Raw genomic sequence first — 14,796 nt, 5'->3', positions numbered from 1 at the left:
ACCTGACGGGAGGGCATTCCACAGGGTGGGCGCCACTACTGAGAAGACCCTTTGCCTGGTTTCTGTAGCCTCACTTCTCTCAGTGCCAGAAGGCCCTTGGCACTAGATCTCAGTGTCTGGGCTGGACGACAAAGAAGATGCTTCTTCAGGTATACAGGGATCAGAAACGTACTGGGAGCCAGTGTTGACTTTTTAGAACTGGTGTTATATGGTCCCTGTGGCCCCTCCCAGTCATCAATCTGGCAGCCGCATTCTGGATTAGTTGTAGGTTCTGAGTCCTTCAAAGGTATCCCCACATGGAGTGCATTGCAGTAGCCCAAGTGGGAGATAACCAGAGCATGTACCACTCTGACAAGACAGTGGCAGAGGCAGGGAGGGTCGCAGCTGGCATACCAGATGGAGCTGACCTGGACCAGACAGCTGCCCTGGACACAGAATTGACCTGTGCCTCCACGGACAGCTGTGAGTCCAAAGTGACTCCCAGGCTGTGCACCTGGTCCTTTACGGGCATATTTACCCCACTCAGGACCAGGGAATTCCCCACACCATCCCATTCCCTGTCCCCAGAAACAGTATGGAATTCAACCTTAGTCTGTTGACCACCATCCACCCCCACAACCCCCTCCAGACACCCACACAGGATGTTCACCTCCTTCACTAGTTCCGATTTAAAAGAGAGGTAGAGCTGGGTATCATCCAAATATTGGTGAACACCTGGCCCACTGGGATGATCTCTCTCAATGGTTTCATATTGATGTTTAAAAGCAAGGGGGAGAGGATGGAGCCCTGAGGCACCCCACAAGTGAGAGCCCAGGGGTCTGACCACTCATCCCTTACCACTACTTTCTGGACACAATCCCTTACCACTACTTTCTGGAGGAAGGAGTGCAACCACTGTATAACAGTGCCCCCAGCTCCCAGCACGTCTAGTTGGTCCAGGAGGATACAATGGGTGACAGTACTGAAAGCTGCTGAGAGATCCAGCACAGTCAGAAAACAGCTTTCACCTCTGTCCCTAGCCTGCCAGAGATCATCAACTAGTGTGACCAAGGAAGTTTCAGTCCCATGATGAGGCCTCAAACCCAACTGGAAGGGGTCCAAATAGTTTGCATCCTGCAGGTGTGTCTGGTGTTGTTCCATGACCTTCTCAATCACCTTGCCCAGGAATGGAAGATTTGAGACGGAGCGATAATTGGCCATAGTGGCTGGGTCCAAAGATGTTTTTTTAAAGAAGTGGTTTGATAGTTGTTTATATACCTGAGGAGCGGACCTGAGTGAAGCCTGCAAGTTCAGTCAGCTCCACCGCTCGAGGGATGCCTGCCCCCAAGCCTTCCTGCCGTTGGCCAGTTTGGTAGGCAGACTAGATTCAAGCCGAGCGAGCCGTTCCAGCCGTCCAATGGCTAGAGATTCCCTGGCAGAGGCAGCCTTGTCTGGGATGCATTGGGGAAGTGTCACCTGCTGCAGCGCTGCCACATCTCGAAAGATGTGAGCAGAGCTGTGGCTTGCCCAGATGACAGCTTTTTCCACAGTCGACTTTTCGTCATCATTTTTTTTCCCAACTGCAGCACAAAAGCAAAAGTGAGGAAGGAAGGACTGCCCACAATATCATCAGAGAGTGTGGAGTTTTTGCTCTTTAATTCCATGTCAAAAGTTGGGCCATCAGCAGTCAGCACGGAGCTTGTGCCAATCTCTGTGTGGACATGCTGAAATGGCATCTCTGCCACTTGAGAAACTTTGTCGGGAAGAATCTGTGCTGCCTACTAAGCACAGTACTTTTCTAAATTGCTGGGATCATATTCATTTCATTTAATTTTTGAAATGTATACATGCTACTAACCACATGACCCCCAACAAGTGAGTACATGAGTAGCTTACTGCATGTCAAACAGACAGCCAAGGCTGAATCAGTAGCTTCCTCCAATACAAAGGTGATGAAACTATGAGACAATGATGATGACAATGATTAATTGAATTTCTTAGCAGCTTTTTATGCCCAGGTCCCAGAGCAGGCTAAAATTTAGAAATATAATATTAGAGCAAATTACAATGAAGAGAATAGGGTTGGTGGCATAGGTCAGGCTCAAGAGGTCTTTCTTTGCATACATTGGAGCTTTTAAAAGAAATGGCCCAGGGTTGCATTTCACAGCCTTTCAGGCCCTATTGAATGCCGTTGTTCCTCTGCCTTACAATCTGCCAGCTAAAGATAACACTCCTCACAGCCAGTCCATGAATGCTGATGGCACAATAAATCTTGGAGTCTTTAAGGTGTCACAAGGTTCGTGGTTGTAATTGGGAACCAGTGCAGCTATTTCAGGACAGGTGTAGAACTGGATGGCATTTCCTGTGACATTTCTCACTACAAAGGGCACACAAGAGAATGGCCCAAACCGGGGCAAAGCACAGCCTCGGAAATGAACCTCTAAAGCTATGAGTTCACAACATCTTTCCTCACTTGCCCAAGGCTTTAAAAACTTCCCTGCCTTGTGGTTTTATTCCCTGCCAGCAACCAGGCAAGCAGCTCTTTACAAGTCTGCACAAAATCACATTGGTATTTGTCAATGGATTTCAATCTAATCAAGACCCTCCCCCCAAAAGAATTAATTAAAAGCAATGTGTCTAATTTTAAAGGTTAAAATTTAGCCTTTAAGCCACTTTGAGCATTTGTCTTTAAACCTCTGCTCTGTTTTCCATGCCTCAGTAATTAGAGGGCTGTGTGTTTTTCCCAGCGTGTCTTGTTTGCTACAGATTGCAGTTTGGTGACTCTCCTTAATTTTTCCCATTTCATTTCATGGAGGTTATATAACATTGCGCCAAGGAAGTGTTGTCCTGCCACTCTGCAACACAGTTTCCTATCACTTTGTAGTTCATAAAGTCCAATTTTAGGTTGTATATATGTGTGTAGGCTGTATAGGGTGTATTTATGCACACACACACACAAGTGGTCTGTGCAAGTTTCTTAACTACTGAGCAGCTTGGTAAAATACCCCTCTGTGCTCTCCTCTGTATCATTTCCATATGAGAAAGGGCTTAGGGTATTCTGGAGAAGCCCTGCTCCCCTCCAGTGTCTTAATCTAGCTAGGGGCCATATTGCCATGGATACTGACATGTGTGGTGATTTCCCAGACTTGCCTTGCAGACTGGGGGTTGCATATCATAGAATCATAGATTTGTGGAGTTGGAAGGTACCCCTGGGGTCATCTGGTCCAACCCCCTGTAATGCAGGAATCTCCGCTCAAGCATCCATGACAGATGCCCACCCGACCTCTGCTTAAAAGCTTCCAGTGAAGGAGAGATTGTGCAAAAAGCTGGAATCTTGCTGCGCTGCTGTTTAGGCAGGGTGTGTGTGCTGGATTGAAGCTCCTCTAGCCTCCGCTTTCATGCCCGTGTTCTGCCTGCGCTGTTGGAGGCAGCGGGAATTGCAAGTGGGGAGAGCGCTGTTCTCATTCTGCTTGTGAGCTTCCCAGAGGAATCTAGTTGGCCACTTTGAGAGCAGGATGCCCAAACCTTCCTGGCCAAATCCAGCAGGACTCTTCCTGCTCTCCCATGTGCTTGCAGCCCTGGCTCTCTCCATACACTGCCGCACTGAAACCTGCCTCTGTGGCGCGGACAGAGATGTATCTCTGTGAGTTAAGGAGGTTGTGTTCTCTTATGACTCAGAGCACTTGGACCTTGTTTGTTTGTTTCATCTATGCCACCTTTCATCCAAGGATCACAGGGGGGGTTACAATGTAAAACGCAGAAATGCATGACATAGTAACCAACAAAAACAATAATCCCACAGCACATTTAAACACCTTTCACTCTGTCCAGTTATGACATCCAGGCATGACCAAGAGTTCCCACTTAACAATGCTAACCTTGCACCTAGTGCAAAGACCACTGAAGACTAACTCCTCTTACCGTTTCTGGACTGGAGAACCACTGAGTCTCGGAATCTGCAAATGGTCACAGGCTGAAGGAGACAGGCACCGGGTGCTTTGGGTGAACATTTTCTTCCCCTCTGAAAAGTGTCCCCGCAGCTGTTTTGAGGGGGCGTGAATGAGGTTAAGAGTTTTTCTGAAGCTGCAGAATGATCCTGAAGCAACTGCTGACCAAGGCTGCTTTGAATGTCCTGAATGAATATTTTTCACACAAAGTATGTTTGGCTCTAAACTTTTGCCACAGCCCCAACCATCGATTTCAAAGATATGCAGAAGAATGGCAATGACTGTGCCTTATTTTGTCTTGTTCCAAAGACTTCTGTATCTCTAGGGTGTTTGATCTATGGGTACATACTGGTATGACAGTATAGCACTGCTTTCCAAAGAGAGGCAATGGTTGTTTCTTTAAATAATAATAATACTCTGAATCATAAATAATCTGGTAGAAGTTCATTTATTTAAAAGTTCAATGCCTAATTTGCTCTGAATTCTCCTGTATGCTAAACTATTTAATCTACTTTCCTTCTGCACTTTACAAACAAAGTGGAAAAAGATAATTTGCGAATAGAAAACCAATTAATTTTACTAAATGGCCATGTTTTATCTTTTAAGAGTTCTACATGGAGGAAAAATACTGGGCCTAATTTTTGCCTTGCTGTTAAATGGGGAAGAGCAAATTGGTGATGCATTCGGAGACAGTCTTGTCCATCAGTTAGCATGATTTGAGGGTGGCTCAGCAAGTTGAGAAGCAGGAGATCGTTTTCCAAGCGTTGCTTTAATGGGTGGCCTGGGAAAGTTCAGTTCACTGGTCTCCCACCGTAACAGCTTTAAACTGGTCAACAACAAATTTGCTGTCTGCATTTTTTCAGTTGATTTAGGACGAATCTGATGCGCTGAATCCAAAAATCACATTGGTTTTGCTCAATCAGGTCAAGTTTTTGAGCTATGGCCACATGTCTTTTTTTACATTTTTGTTCACATGTACGCTTGTGTGGAGCATTTTAGAAGAAGTTGGTGGGGGTAAAATGCCATGTCGAATAATTGTTTTGATTGGAAATGATTATTTTAATGACAAGAAGTATTCAGGTCCGATAGTTCTGGGTGATTATGTCGAAAAGGGATCAGTTTGAAGTCATAAAACCTCGAAATCTTCCATAAATTGGTGCGGCAAAGCATAAAGTTATTTTGGTATTAAACTTTGTGACCAGGATAAAGCTTGGGCGCCACACATGGTGTGCAAGGCATGCACCGAGACGCTACGTGGGTGGGCCATTGGCAAGAGGAGTCTGAACTTTGAAATTCCCATGGTTTGGAGGGAGCCGACAAACCATGTCACTGACTGCTACTTCTGCGCTGTTGATGTGACTGGGATCAACAGAAAGAACCGGATCAGCCTCAAGTATCCTGATCTTCAATCAGCACGTTGTCCTGTAGCTCATTGTGATGAAATTCCAGTGCCTATCTTCGGAGAACTTCCTGACATTAGTGACGAAGATGCCTCCAGTGTTGAAGGACATGAAGAAGAAGTGGTTCTTGAAGATGATGCTCCACATCCATTTTCCAAAAAGGAGTTGAATGATCTAGTTCGCAACCTCAGCTTGTCAAAGGACTCTGCCGAACTGTTGGCATCCAGATTGAAGGGAAAAAACCTCCTCTCTGACAATGCTCGCATCAGCTTCTTCTGCAACAGGCATCTAGAGTACCTCCGTTTTTTTCTCAGAAGAGAAGGACTTGGTGTACTGTGCAGATATTGCACAGCTTCTGCTCAAGCTTGGAGTGCCACAGAACGAACCTAAAGATTGGAGACTGTTCATTGACAGCAGCAAGCAATCACTGAAATGTGTTCTGCTACACAACGGCAACCAGTTTGCCTCTATACCCCTGGCTCACTCGACTACACTGAAGGAGAACTATGAAGCGGTGAAGTATGTGCTGTAGAAAATTGGTTATGATCAGCATAAGTGGTTTATTTGTGTTGACCTGAAGATGGTGAACTTTTTGTTGGGACAACAGTCTGGCTTCACCAAGTACCCATGTTTTCTGTGCATGTGGGATAGTAGGGACTGTGCTCAGCATTACACGAAGAAGGACTGGCCTGTGCAGGAGGAATTGGTGCCTTGCAGAAAAAGGGACGTCATCAACGACCCTCTGGTGGATAGAGACAGAATACGCTTCCCACCAGTGCACATCAAGCTTGGCTTAATCAAGCAGTTCACCAAGGCTCTGGACAAGGATGGTGACTACTTCACTTACTTGTGCCAGGCTTTTCCAGGATTGACCATGGAGAAGTTGAAAGCTGGCATCTTTGACGGTCCTCAGATCCGTCAGCTCATCAGAGATCCAGAGTTTGGAAACTCAATGAACAAAGTGGAACTGGAAGCGTGGAAGGCATTTGTTCTGGTAGTGAAGAACTTTCTGGGCAACAATAAGGGCAGAAACTACGCAGAACTTGTCAACAACATGCTGACTCCTTTCAGAAACCTGGGCTGCAACATGAGCGTCAAGATGCACTACCTATTTTCACATATGGACCAGTTTCCTGAAAACCTGGGTTCAATGAGTGACGAGCAGGGGGAGAGATTCCATCAGGACATGAAAGAGATGGAGACCAGGTATCAGGGTCGCTGGGACGCAGTCATGATGGCTGACTACTGTTGGACTGAAGAGAGACCTCCCTGCCGCTGAGCATTCCAGGAGTTCCAAGAAACGGAAGTTCAAGCCCTGAAGTTTGAAAAATGGTGAAGCAACATGCAATTTACATGTACATACCTTTATCAATGCCCACCTGTGATGGCCTGGGAATCCGATTCAGAGGCTGAACCGGAGGAATCCCAGCCTGCACAGGAGTCCCTGCCTCCAGGGCTGGCTGAACTGGGGCAGGGCCTTGATTCTGAAGCCCCTGCACCTGTGCCGGATCCTCAGGAGCAGGCACCAGGTGAATCCACTCTGGCTCCGGAGGTGGTTGAGGACTCAGTGCCTACAGGTGAGTCTCCCCCTGGGTCCAGTAACCCTTCAGCCTCTCCTGAACTGCAGAGGCTCAGGGCAGAGAGGCGGAGGGAACTGGTTTCTCCCAGGAGGAGTGCTTGCCTTAAGGCCAGGAGAGGCGGGTCTCCTGGGGGCTGGGACCGCCCCTGACCTCAGAGAAGATAAAGGCCAGTCAGCCCGGTCCCAGGTTGCGGGAGCAACGTTGTTGAAGAGCTGTGTCGGCCAGCACCCAGTCCGGTTCCCCCAGAGTTCCTGTCCTTGCCCGGCTCCTTTGCCCGTGGAGGACTGTCTGCCAACCCTCGACTCAGGTCCTGGACCTCGCCCCACGGGAACCTCCCCCCTGGACCAGCACACCACCATTCACTTTACAGTAATCGACGTTTCTATCAGGTCATCAATATATGTTGTTGGAAAAATATTTTTTTCTCTTAAAAACATATTTAGAATGATATGTGTTGACAAAAATCAGCTGATAATGCCACAAAAATGTAATCGATTTTGTCACAAGATCTGATTTTTTTCAAATCAACATAACATAAAAATCTGACCTGATGGAGAGAAAAGGATGCCATTTCCTGATTCAGCAGTGCAAAAATACCCTAAATCAGTTGTAGAAATCTAGACAACATTCAAAAAGTAAAAAATTGTTGCCCAGTGTCAGGTTGGATTTTTTTTTTAGGTGACATATTATTCTTATCTTGGAATAGCTATCTAGCACTCTGTGAAATTTGAAAGAGAAACTCGTAGCTACCATTTACCAGAGAATTGAGATTCTGAAATATCTGCATACTGGTGTGAAAAACATGGTGACCTTAACCCAAGAATGGAAAATAAGAAACTGAGAGAAACTGAAATGAACAGATCTGTCCATCGCTATTTGGGGGTGACAGAGGAAGATTCAACATAAACTTAGGCAGTGTAGCCTGGGGGTCCTCCTGGATCCTTTGCTGTCGCTCGAGGCTCAGGTGGCCTCAGTGGCTTGGAGTGCCTTCCATCAGCTTTGGCTGGTGGCCCAGCCATGCCCCTATATTCCCTGGACAGGAATAGCCTACCTACTGTCAGTGGTGGAGGAAGCCGCTTGGGCGCCTGGGCGGCATGCTTAGGGGCAGGGTGAGGGTGGGGCAAGCCACCCATAGGGTCTCCAGAGTTTGCCTGCCTCCTCCCACTCAGCCGCCTACAGCTGGGGGGAGGCAGTGAGTGGACCGTTTGGGCAGCACGGAGCCTGCATGCGCCAAAGCCACTGTGTCTCTCCCAGGAGAGACATGTGGCTCAGGAGCATTGCAGGCCCTGCGGTGAGTGCCAGCCAGCATTTTGTCACCCCCCTCAGTGGTGACACCCGGGGAGGCACACCCCCACTGTGACCCCCCCTTCCTCCGCTCATGACTACTGTTGTCTATTCTCTGGTAATCTCAAGGTTAAATTACTGCAATGTGTTATACGTAGGGCTGCCTCTGAAGATGGTTCAGAGGTGCAGAATTCAGCGGTCAGGTTGCTCACCGGGACAAGACGGTTTGAGGATATTACACCTATCCTGGTCCGACTGCACTGGCTACCAGTTAGTTTCCGGGCCCAATTCAAAGTGCAGGTTTTGACTTACAAAGCCTTAAACGGCTCAGGACTGCAGTACCTCAAGGACCTCTTCTCTCCATGTGAAGCAACCCAGACCCTGAGATCATCTTCTGAGGCCCTTCTTCGTGTGCCTCCTCCTCAAGAGGTCTGGAGGGTGGCAACACAAGAACGGGCCTTCTCTGCAGTGGCTCCTCGTCTGTGGAATGCTCTCCCCAGGGAAGTTCGCCTGGCGCCTTCATTATACACCTTTAGACACCAGGCAAAAATCTTCCTTTTTAACCAGGCCTTTGGCTGATCTGTTTGACATCCTATACCCTTTAAAATGTGTGTTTTTTAGAGGGGGGGGCAATTGGGTTGTTATTGTTTTTATTTCGATTATGCATTTGTGGTTTTATATTTTGATTTTATTCGGTGAACCTCCCTGAGACTCTGGGTATAGGGTGGTATATAAATTCAATAAATAAATAAATAATAAAAATACACACTCCGGTTTACCCTGCATCCAGGGTGCTCCTGCTGCTGGTTTTGGAAGTGGTGCACATGCATGGTTGTTCCTACTGAAATATTCAGTTATTGAGTATATATCCTACCCTTCCTTCCAAAGTTGCCCAGAGTGACAAACACAGAGACATTTCAGAAACAAAAAACAAAACAGCTAAATAGTTAAAACATTTTAAAAACAATTGTTGTTGTTGTTTAGTCGTTCAGTCGTGTCCGACTCTTCGTGACCCCATGGACCAGAGCACGCCAGGCACTCCTGTCTTCTAAAAAACAACAACAACAACAACAACAATTAAAAATACCTAAAAACAATTTCAGTTAAAAACTTTCTAAAAGCAGTTGCATTAAAAACATCATTAACAATATTATTTCATCCAAGACACTCAGATTTGCCTGAAATACTGTGTGTCCCCCCCCCCCCCCGACTCCAGCTTCAACCTGAATTGAGGGGGAAAAGGACCTAGATTCATTTTAAACTGATAGGGTGTACACAGCCCTAATCTCAGCAGGGATCTGTTTCATTAGCTCGGAACTATTTTTTCCTCAGTTTCCAAAGAAGCGATTTCTTGCTCCTCCACCTGCAGCTGCTGGGTGACCTTGGGCCAGTCACACTTCTCTGAAGTCTCTCAGCCCCACACACCTCACAGAGTGTTTGTTGTGGAGGAGGAAGGGAAAGGAGAATGTGAGCTGCTTTGAGACTCCTTAGGGTAGTGATAAAGCGGGATATCAAACTCTTCTTCTTCTTCTTTTGTTACCTTCTTATTCCTCTGTATGCTGCAGTTGTCCTTTCGTGGGTGAGAGGGACTATCATTATAATTTCAGATGATATATATATATATTGGTGTTTTAAAATATGACATTAAAAACAATTTTTTAAAAATTGCAATCACAAAACATAGTGGGTCCTAAAATATACATCATACCTGTCAAAGGCCAAGATAAAGAACTGTATCTTGTAAATCTATTTTAATAAAAACTATTCTAAGCCTATTAATATATCTATTATTTATCTTTATGCCCACCCAGAACTCCATACACCAGGCATGTCCGAATTCCGTTTTGGGGGCCCAGTCTGGCCCGCCGGTTGGTTTAATCCGATCCCTGCAGCAGTTTAATTCCTATGGTAAAATCCTCAAAAGAGCTCAAGATATTCAATCCTCAAGAAAGCTCAAGAACTTCGGTTGGCCCTCACGCATGTTCACTTCATCAAATCTGGCTCTCTTTGAAAAAAGTTTGGGCACCCTTGCCATACCCCAAATAGGCCTCAGTGCAAAAAGCCAGTTACAAAGGGGAGATTGAGGGAAACAACTCTCTTGTGCAGATAAATGACAGGTGTACATTATCCAATGCATTGTCAGAGGGAGCACATGATGGCAGACTTAACGGTGTCAGAAGCTTCAGACTGAGCCACTTCAGGTGAAATCTCACTTGTATGTTCAGCACTCTCCTGTGCTGAAAAATAAACCTGTCTGCCTATAAAAGGGAAGGTCATGGCAAAATACAGAATATTGTTTGATAGGTTTTGTGACAAGGACTGTGAGCAGTGCTATTTCATGAACAGCTCCCTTGTTCTCTTAGAATGGCAACGGCCCCCCCTGAGAGGGGCTGGGACTGAGTTCCAACAAGTTCCAGCTGAAAAAAAGCCCAGACTGTGAGGATGCAGGAAACTATAAAATCTTCACAAATAAACCAAGTACAGTTGTACCTTGGTTTTTGAACAGCTTAGTGCTCAAACATTTTGGCTTCTGAATGCCACAATCTGGTTCCGGTTCCGGTTTGTGAACTATTTTTGGAAGCCGAACGTCCGACAGGGCTTCCGTGGCTTCTGATTGGCCGCAGGAGCTTCCTACAGCCAATCAGAAGCCGTGCTTTCGTTTCCGAATGTTTTGGAAGTCGAACAGACTTCTGAAACGGATTCTGTTCAACTTCCAAGGTATGTCTGTACTGTCTGACAGTGACATCGGACTGTTTCATTGCTCTCTTCTTTGTGTGTCTGTATATGTGTCTGTGTGCTTAGATCCTGGCCAATGTTATCATCTTTATCTGTGGGAACCTGGCAGGAGCATATCACAAACAATTAATGGAACTTGCTCTGCAGCAAACATATCAGGACACCTGCAACTGCATCAAGTCCCGGATCAAGCTTGAGTTTGAGAAGCGGCAGCAGGTAAAGCTCTTCTCAGGATTTCATTTACCTTTCCATTTTGTCCAGTTCTTTGTTTTCCTTTGTTGGGTGTGTGAAAATGATTATTGATTAGGCAGGAGAGGCAAGAAGCTCTTCAGAAATCCATTTACGACTTGCAGTTTCCACCCAGGCGTAGAGATGTAATTGCTGCTGCTGTCCTTGTGCTTTTTCCCCTCCTTCACTTGTAATCCAAAATAAGTGAAGAAGAAAAAACAGTAAGAAGAGAAAGTGTGAGATAAAAGGAATATTAGGCTGATATCATCAAAGTTCTTGTTTTGGTATGGTCTTTTGCTGTGGCACATCAATGACCATTCATCCTTTATGCTGAAGAGCAATTTCAAGGAGCATCATCCAGACTAATGGACATAGCTTGTTAATGGATGAGTCTTCTCTTTAGGTGGAAGGATCATGTGATTTACAGAAGTCTTGGGGAAATGCAAGAAGATTCTGTTTTGTAATAAGAGAAAATAGAAGCTCTTATTCAGATAAATTCAGGGCTATAGAAACTTGCAACAATTCATAAAACCACAGTCAAACATTAAAAACTTCCCAGTACCACAGGAAGTACCATATTTTTCGCTCTATAGGACGCACCGGACCATAGGATGCACGTTGTTTTAGAGGGGGGAGAACAAGAAAAAAATAATCTCCCCCTCTCTGCCCAGCACCCCTTCAGCGGAGCGGCAGGAGGCGCTGCGCAGAGAGGGGGAGAATTCCCCCCCCTTGTTTTCCCCCTCTAAAACAAGGTGCCATTCAAGGTGCATTCAGCCGCCACCAGGCGGCTACCTTGGAAGCCTGGAGAGCGAGAGGGGTCGGTGCGCACCGACCCCTCTCGCTCTCCAGGCTTCAGGTTCCTTTCTTCTTTTTCTTTTTTTTTGGGGGGGGGCCACCTCGGAATTTTTTTTTTTTTTAAAAAAATAATATTTATTGATCTTTCCAACACCATAGCAACAAAACAAAAACATACCCACAATAAAAAGAACAAAGAAAATAAAAAATAAAGAAGAAAAAGGAAGAAATAGAAAAACCCAACAAAAGAAACCCTCTTCCCCACCCCCCAACACAAAAAAATCCAAAAAACAGACACAAAAACACCTAACCAAAACAAAGAAAAATTTCATTTTTCAAATTCCTTCTTTTTTGACTTGGTTCCTTAGCCTCCTCCCACCTCCCTCTTTGTATACCAGTTTTTAATCCAGTCGGCAAATTCCATCCAGCTTTCACTGCTTTTTCACTTATTTACTTTTACCCCTTTTAACCTCATTTCTTCCCCAACATCTCCAATCAAATAAACTTCAAAATAGAATATAAAACTATCCAATCCCCTATTTCCTAATTAATAAATAATACAAAAAAGATGGTAATAGAAAAAGAAAATTAGCCTTAAATCTTCTAATCTTAAACCCTGTAATAATATACCCTTATATCCTAATGTTTTAAACTCTTTATCTTAATTCCCTGGAACCAAATAAATTCCTTCCATCATTCCCCAAAAGTACTTATTCAAACCATGTTACATTAAATTTTACTTAAAAATTTCCAATTTATCCCACCATCTCTTCCCCCCGGTTTCGGGTACTGCCAGTCCTTTTTACAAATTTTAAAGTCTTTCCAGTCCACAAGGTCAGTCAATCAGCCAGGTTGTCTTATATCCGCAGGCTCCAGGTTCCTTTCGACCTGCTCTTTGGGGCTGGCAGGGGGAAGCCTTCCGCCAGCCCCAAAGAACAGGTCAGGGAACAGCGGAAAGGCGCGCAACCTTCCCGTTGTTCCGCGAGCTTCTCGGGGCTGCCGGGGAAGCCCAAGGCTATGGCTTCTATAGCCCCTCGCACCCTCTCCCGGCTGGTGAGGTGGCGCGCGGCTATGGCAATATTCCCACCTCCCGCAAAAGCACCCTTTAAGGAGCGCGCGGCTCCTGTGGGCTTTTCTACGAGGAGGGAGAAGGCATTGACTGGCCGCGTCAGTCCCTTGTCCCTCCTGAGGAAAAACCCGCAAAAGTGACGCGGAGCTTTTGTGCGGCTTTTGGGGGCTTTTCCTGCCTGCCTCCCCCCCTGCATTCGCTCCATAGGACACACACACATTTCCCCTTCATTTTTGGAGGGGGAAAAGTGCGTCCTATAGAGCGAAAAATACGGTACCTTATACCATTACTCTGCCTGTTTTTCCTTAGACTTTTAGCATATGCACAACCCTGGCTTTTGTGTCAAGTGTTAGTGCATGTGATAGATTAATAATTTAATAATCAAAGTAGAAGCCCGAATTCATAACTTTCTGATAAATTTAAAGGCAGATTTTTAAAAGGCAATGAAAAATGTCATAATGCATTCTTAAAATCCTTACTGATAAAGAATTTTGCCTGAAAGATGAGCTAGTGAGCATTGCATCAATCCAGATGCAATTTGAAAGAGTTGCTTCCTCAAGCAGAAGAATTCGCAGGACTCTTCAGTGGTTGTCCCAGAGCAGCTTGGGTTTCCTTCGGTCTAGTTAGTATATCGGTTTTAAAATGACTAAGGGTGATAATCAGAACAGAATAGCTTGTCACATGTCTCAGGGGATTGTTGCCCCCATGAGTGCCCTGCTATCCAAGCAAAATGGGACCACCTGACTTTCAAACAAACAAAGGGCAAGGGCAAAACGTGGCTTGCTCTTCGCTTTTCCCTAATCCCTCAGATGCGGCCGCATCCTGGCTTTCTCGTGACACTTTGCTAGAATTTTGTATTTTTATGCTGTGAGCTGTCCTGTGATCTTCAGAGGAAGGGTGGTATACAGATTTAATAAAAAAATATTTAAAAAGTAAAATGAGCATGTGCCTCTTTTTGTCTCATTTATTGCTTTTATGACAAATATAAAATAGATGCATGCTCTGTATGTGTATATGTGTGTCTAAATATATATGTATGTAAGCTCTTTTAGCACATATATTTCAGCTACCCTATAAAATTGTTTGCCCCATTGATAAATTGTTGCAGAAAATAAACTAAGGCACTTTCAAAGCTTTCATGCCTGGTTTTGACATTGACAAGTAGTTAGCATAATTAGCCTTGTTCATTTCAGGTGTTTTGCATCTTATGACTTCTAAGATGTTTTGAAAGACTCTAGCAGGAGGCGGCAGAGGTATCTCAGAGAGAGCTAACTGAATGTCACTCTCAGGGAGGAGGCAGGATCCGAATAATAATAATAATAATAATAATAATGGGATTAGAAGCTGGAGTCAGGAGCTGTGACAGGTTTAAATGAACAAGGTAACCGAGTGGTTACACTAGATGTGTAACTGAAGCAATGCCTTTCTTTACTATGGTGAAAAGCATTTTCCAGCTTGCGAGAGAAAATGAATCCAGTAGGAAAGATCTTCATTCTAAATAAACTGGGATGGAGGAAGAAAGCTTGTTAATTGCTAGTGAAGCATTATTGTATTGAACTTGTACATCTGATTAATTCATAGTTGTAGAAGTGGCATGCTGTCCATTTCTGAGCAGCAGGAAGTCCAGGGGCAGGGCTATAGGATTTGGAACGGAGGATTTATTAGGTATTTACTTTATTTGCCAATATTGAAGCAGAACATAACTGGAGGCCAAAACAGGCATGCCCAGTGCAGGTAGAAGATCCTTTTGGGAGTCTGTGTGCCTGTAGTTTTGTGCT

General features: G+C 45.1%; 1 protein-coding gene across 2 annotated transcripts in view; it reads left to right on the top strand.

The window, feature by feature from the left end:
* ADCY2 (adenylate cyclase 2) overlaps positions 1-14,796 on the top strand; it is a 131,208-nt gene that overhangs the window by 35,644 nt on the left and 80,768 nt on the right. For both annotated transcript variants that reach the window (XM_083448575.1, XM_083448574.1), the window contains exon 4: positions 10,993-11,142. In XM_083448575.1, coding sequence (XP_083304701.1) covers positions 10,993-11,142 — 150 coding nt within the window. The remainder of the gene's footprint in view (positions 1-10,992; positions 11,143-14,796) is intronic.

Source organism: Podarcis tiliguerta, assembly GCF_965153285.1.
Source record: "Podarcis tiliguerta genome assembly, chromosome: 7".
NCBI lineage: Eukaryota > Metazoa > Chordata > Lepidosauria > Squamata > Lacertidae > Podarcis > Podarcis tiliguerta.
The sequence above is the reverse complement of the archived record's forward strand: the minus strand, read 5'-3'. Positions and strand labels throughout refer to the sequence as shown.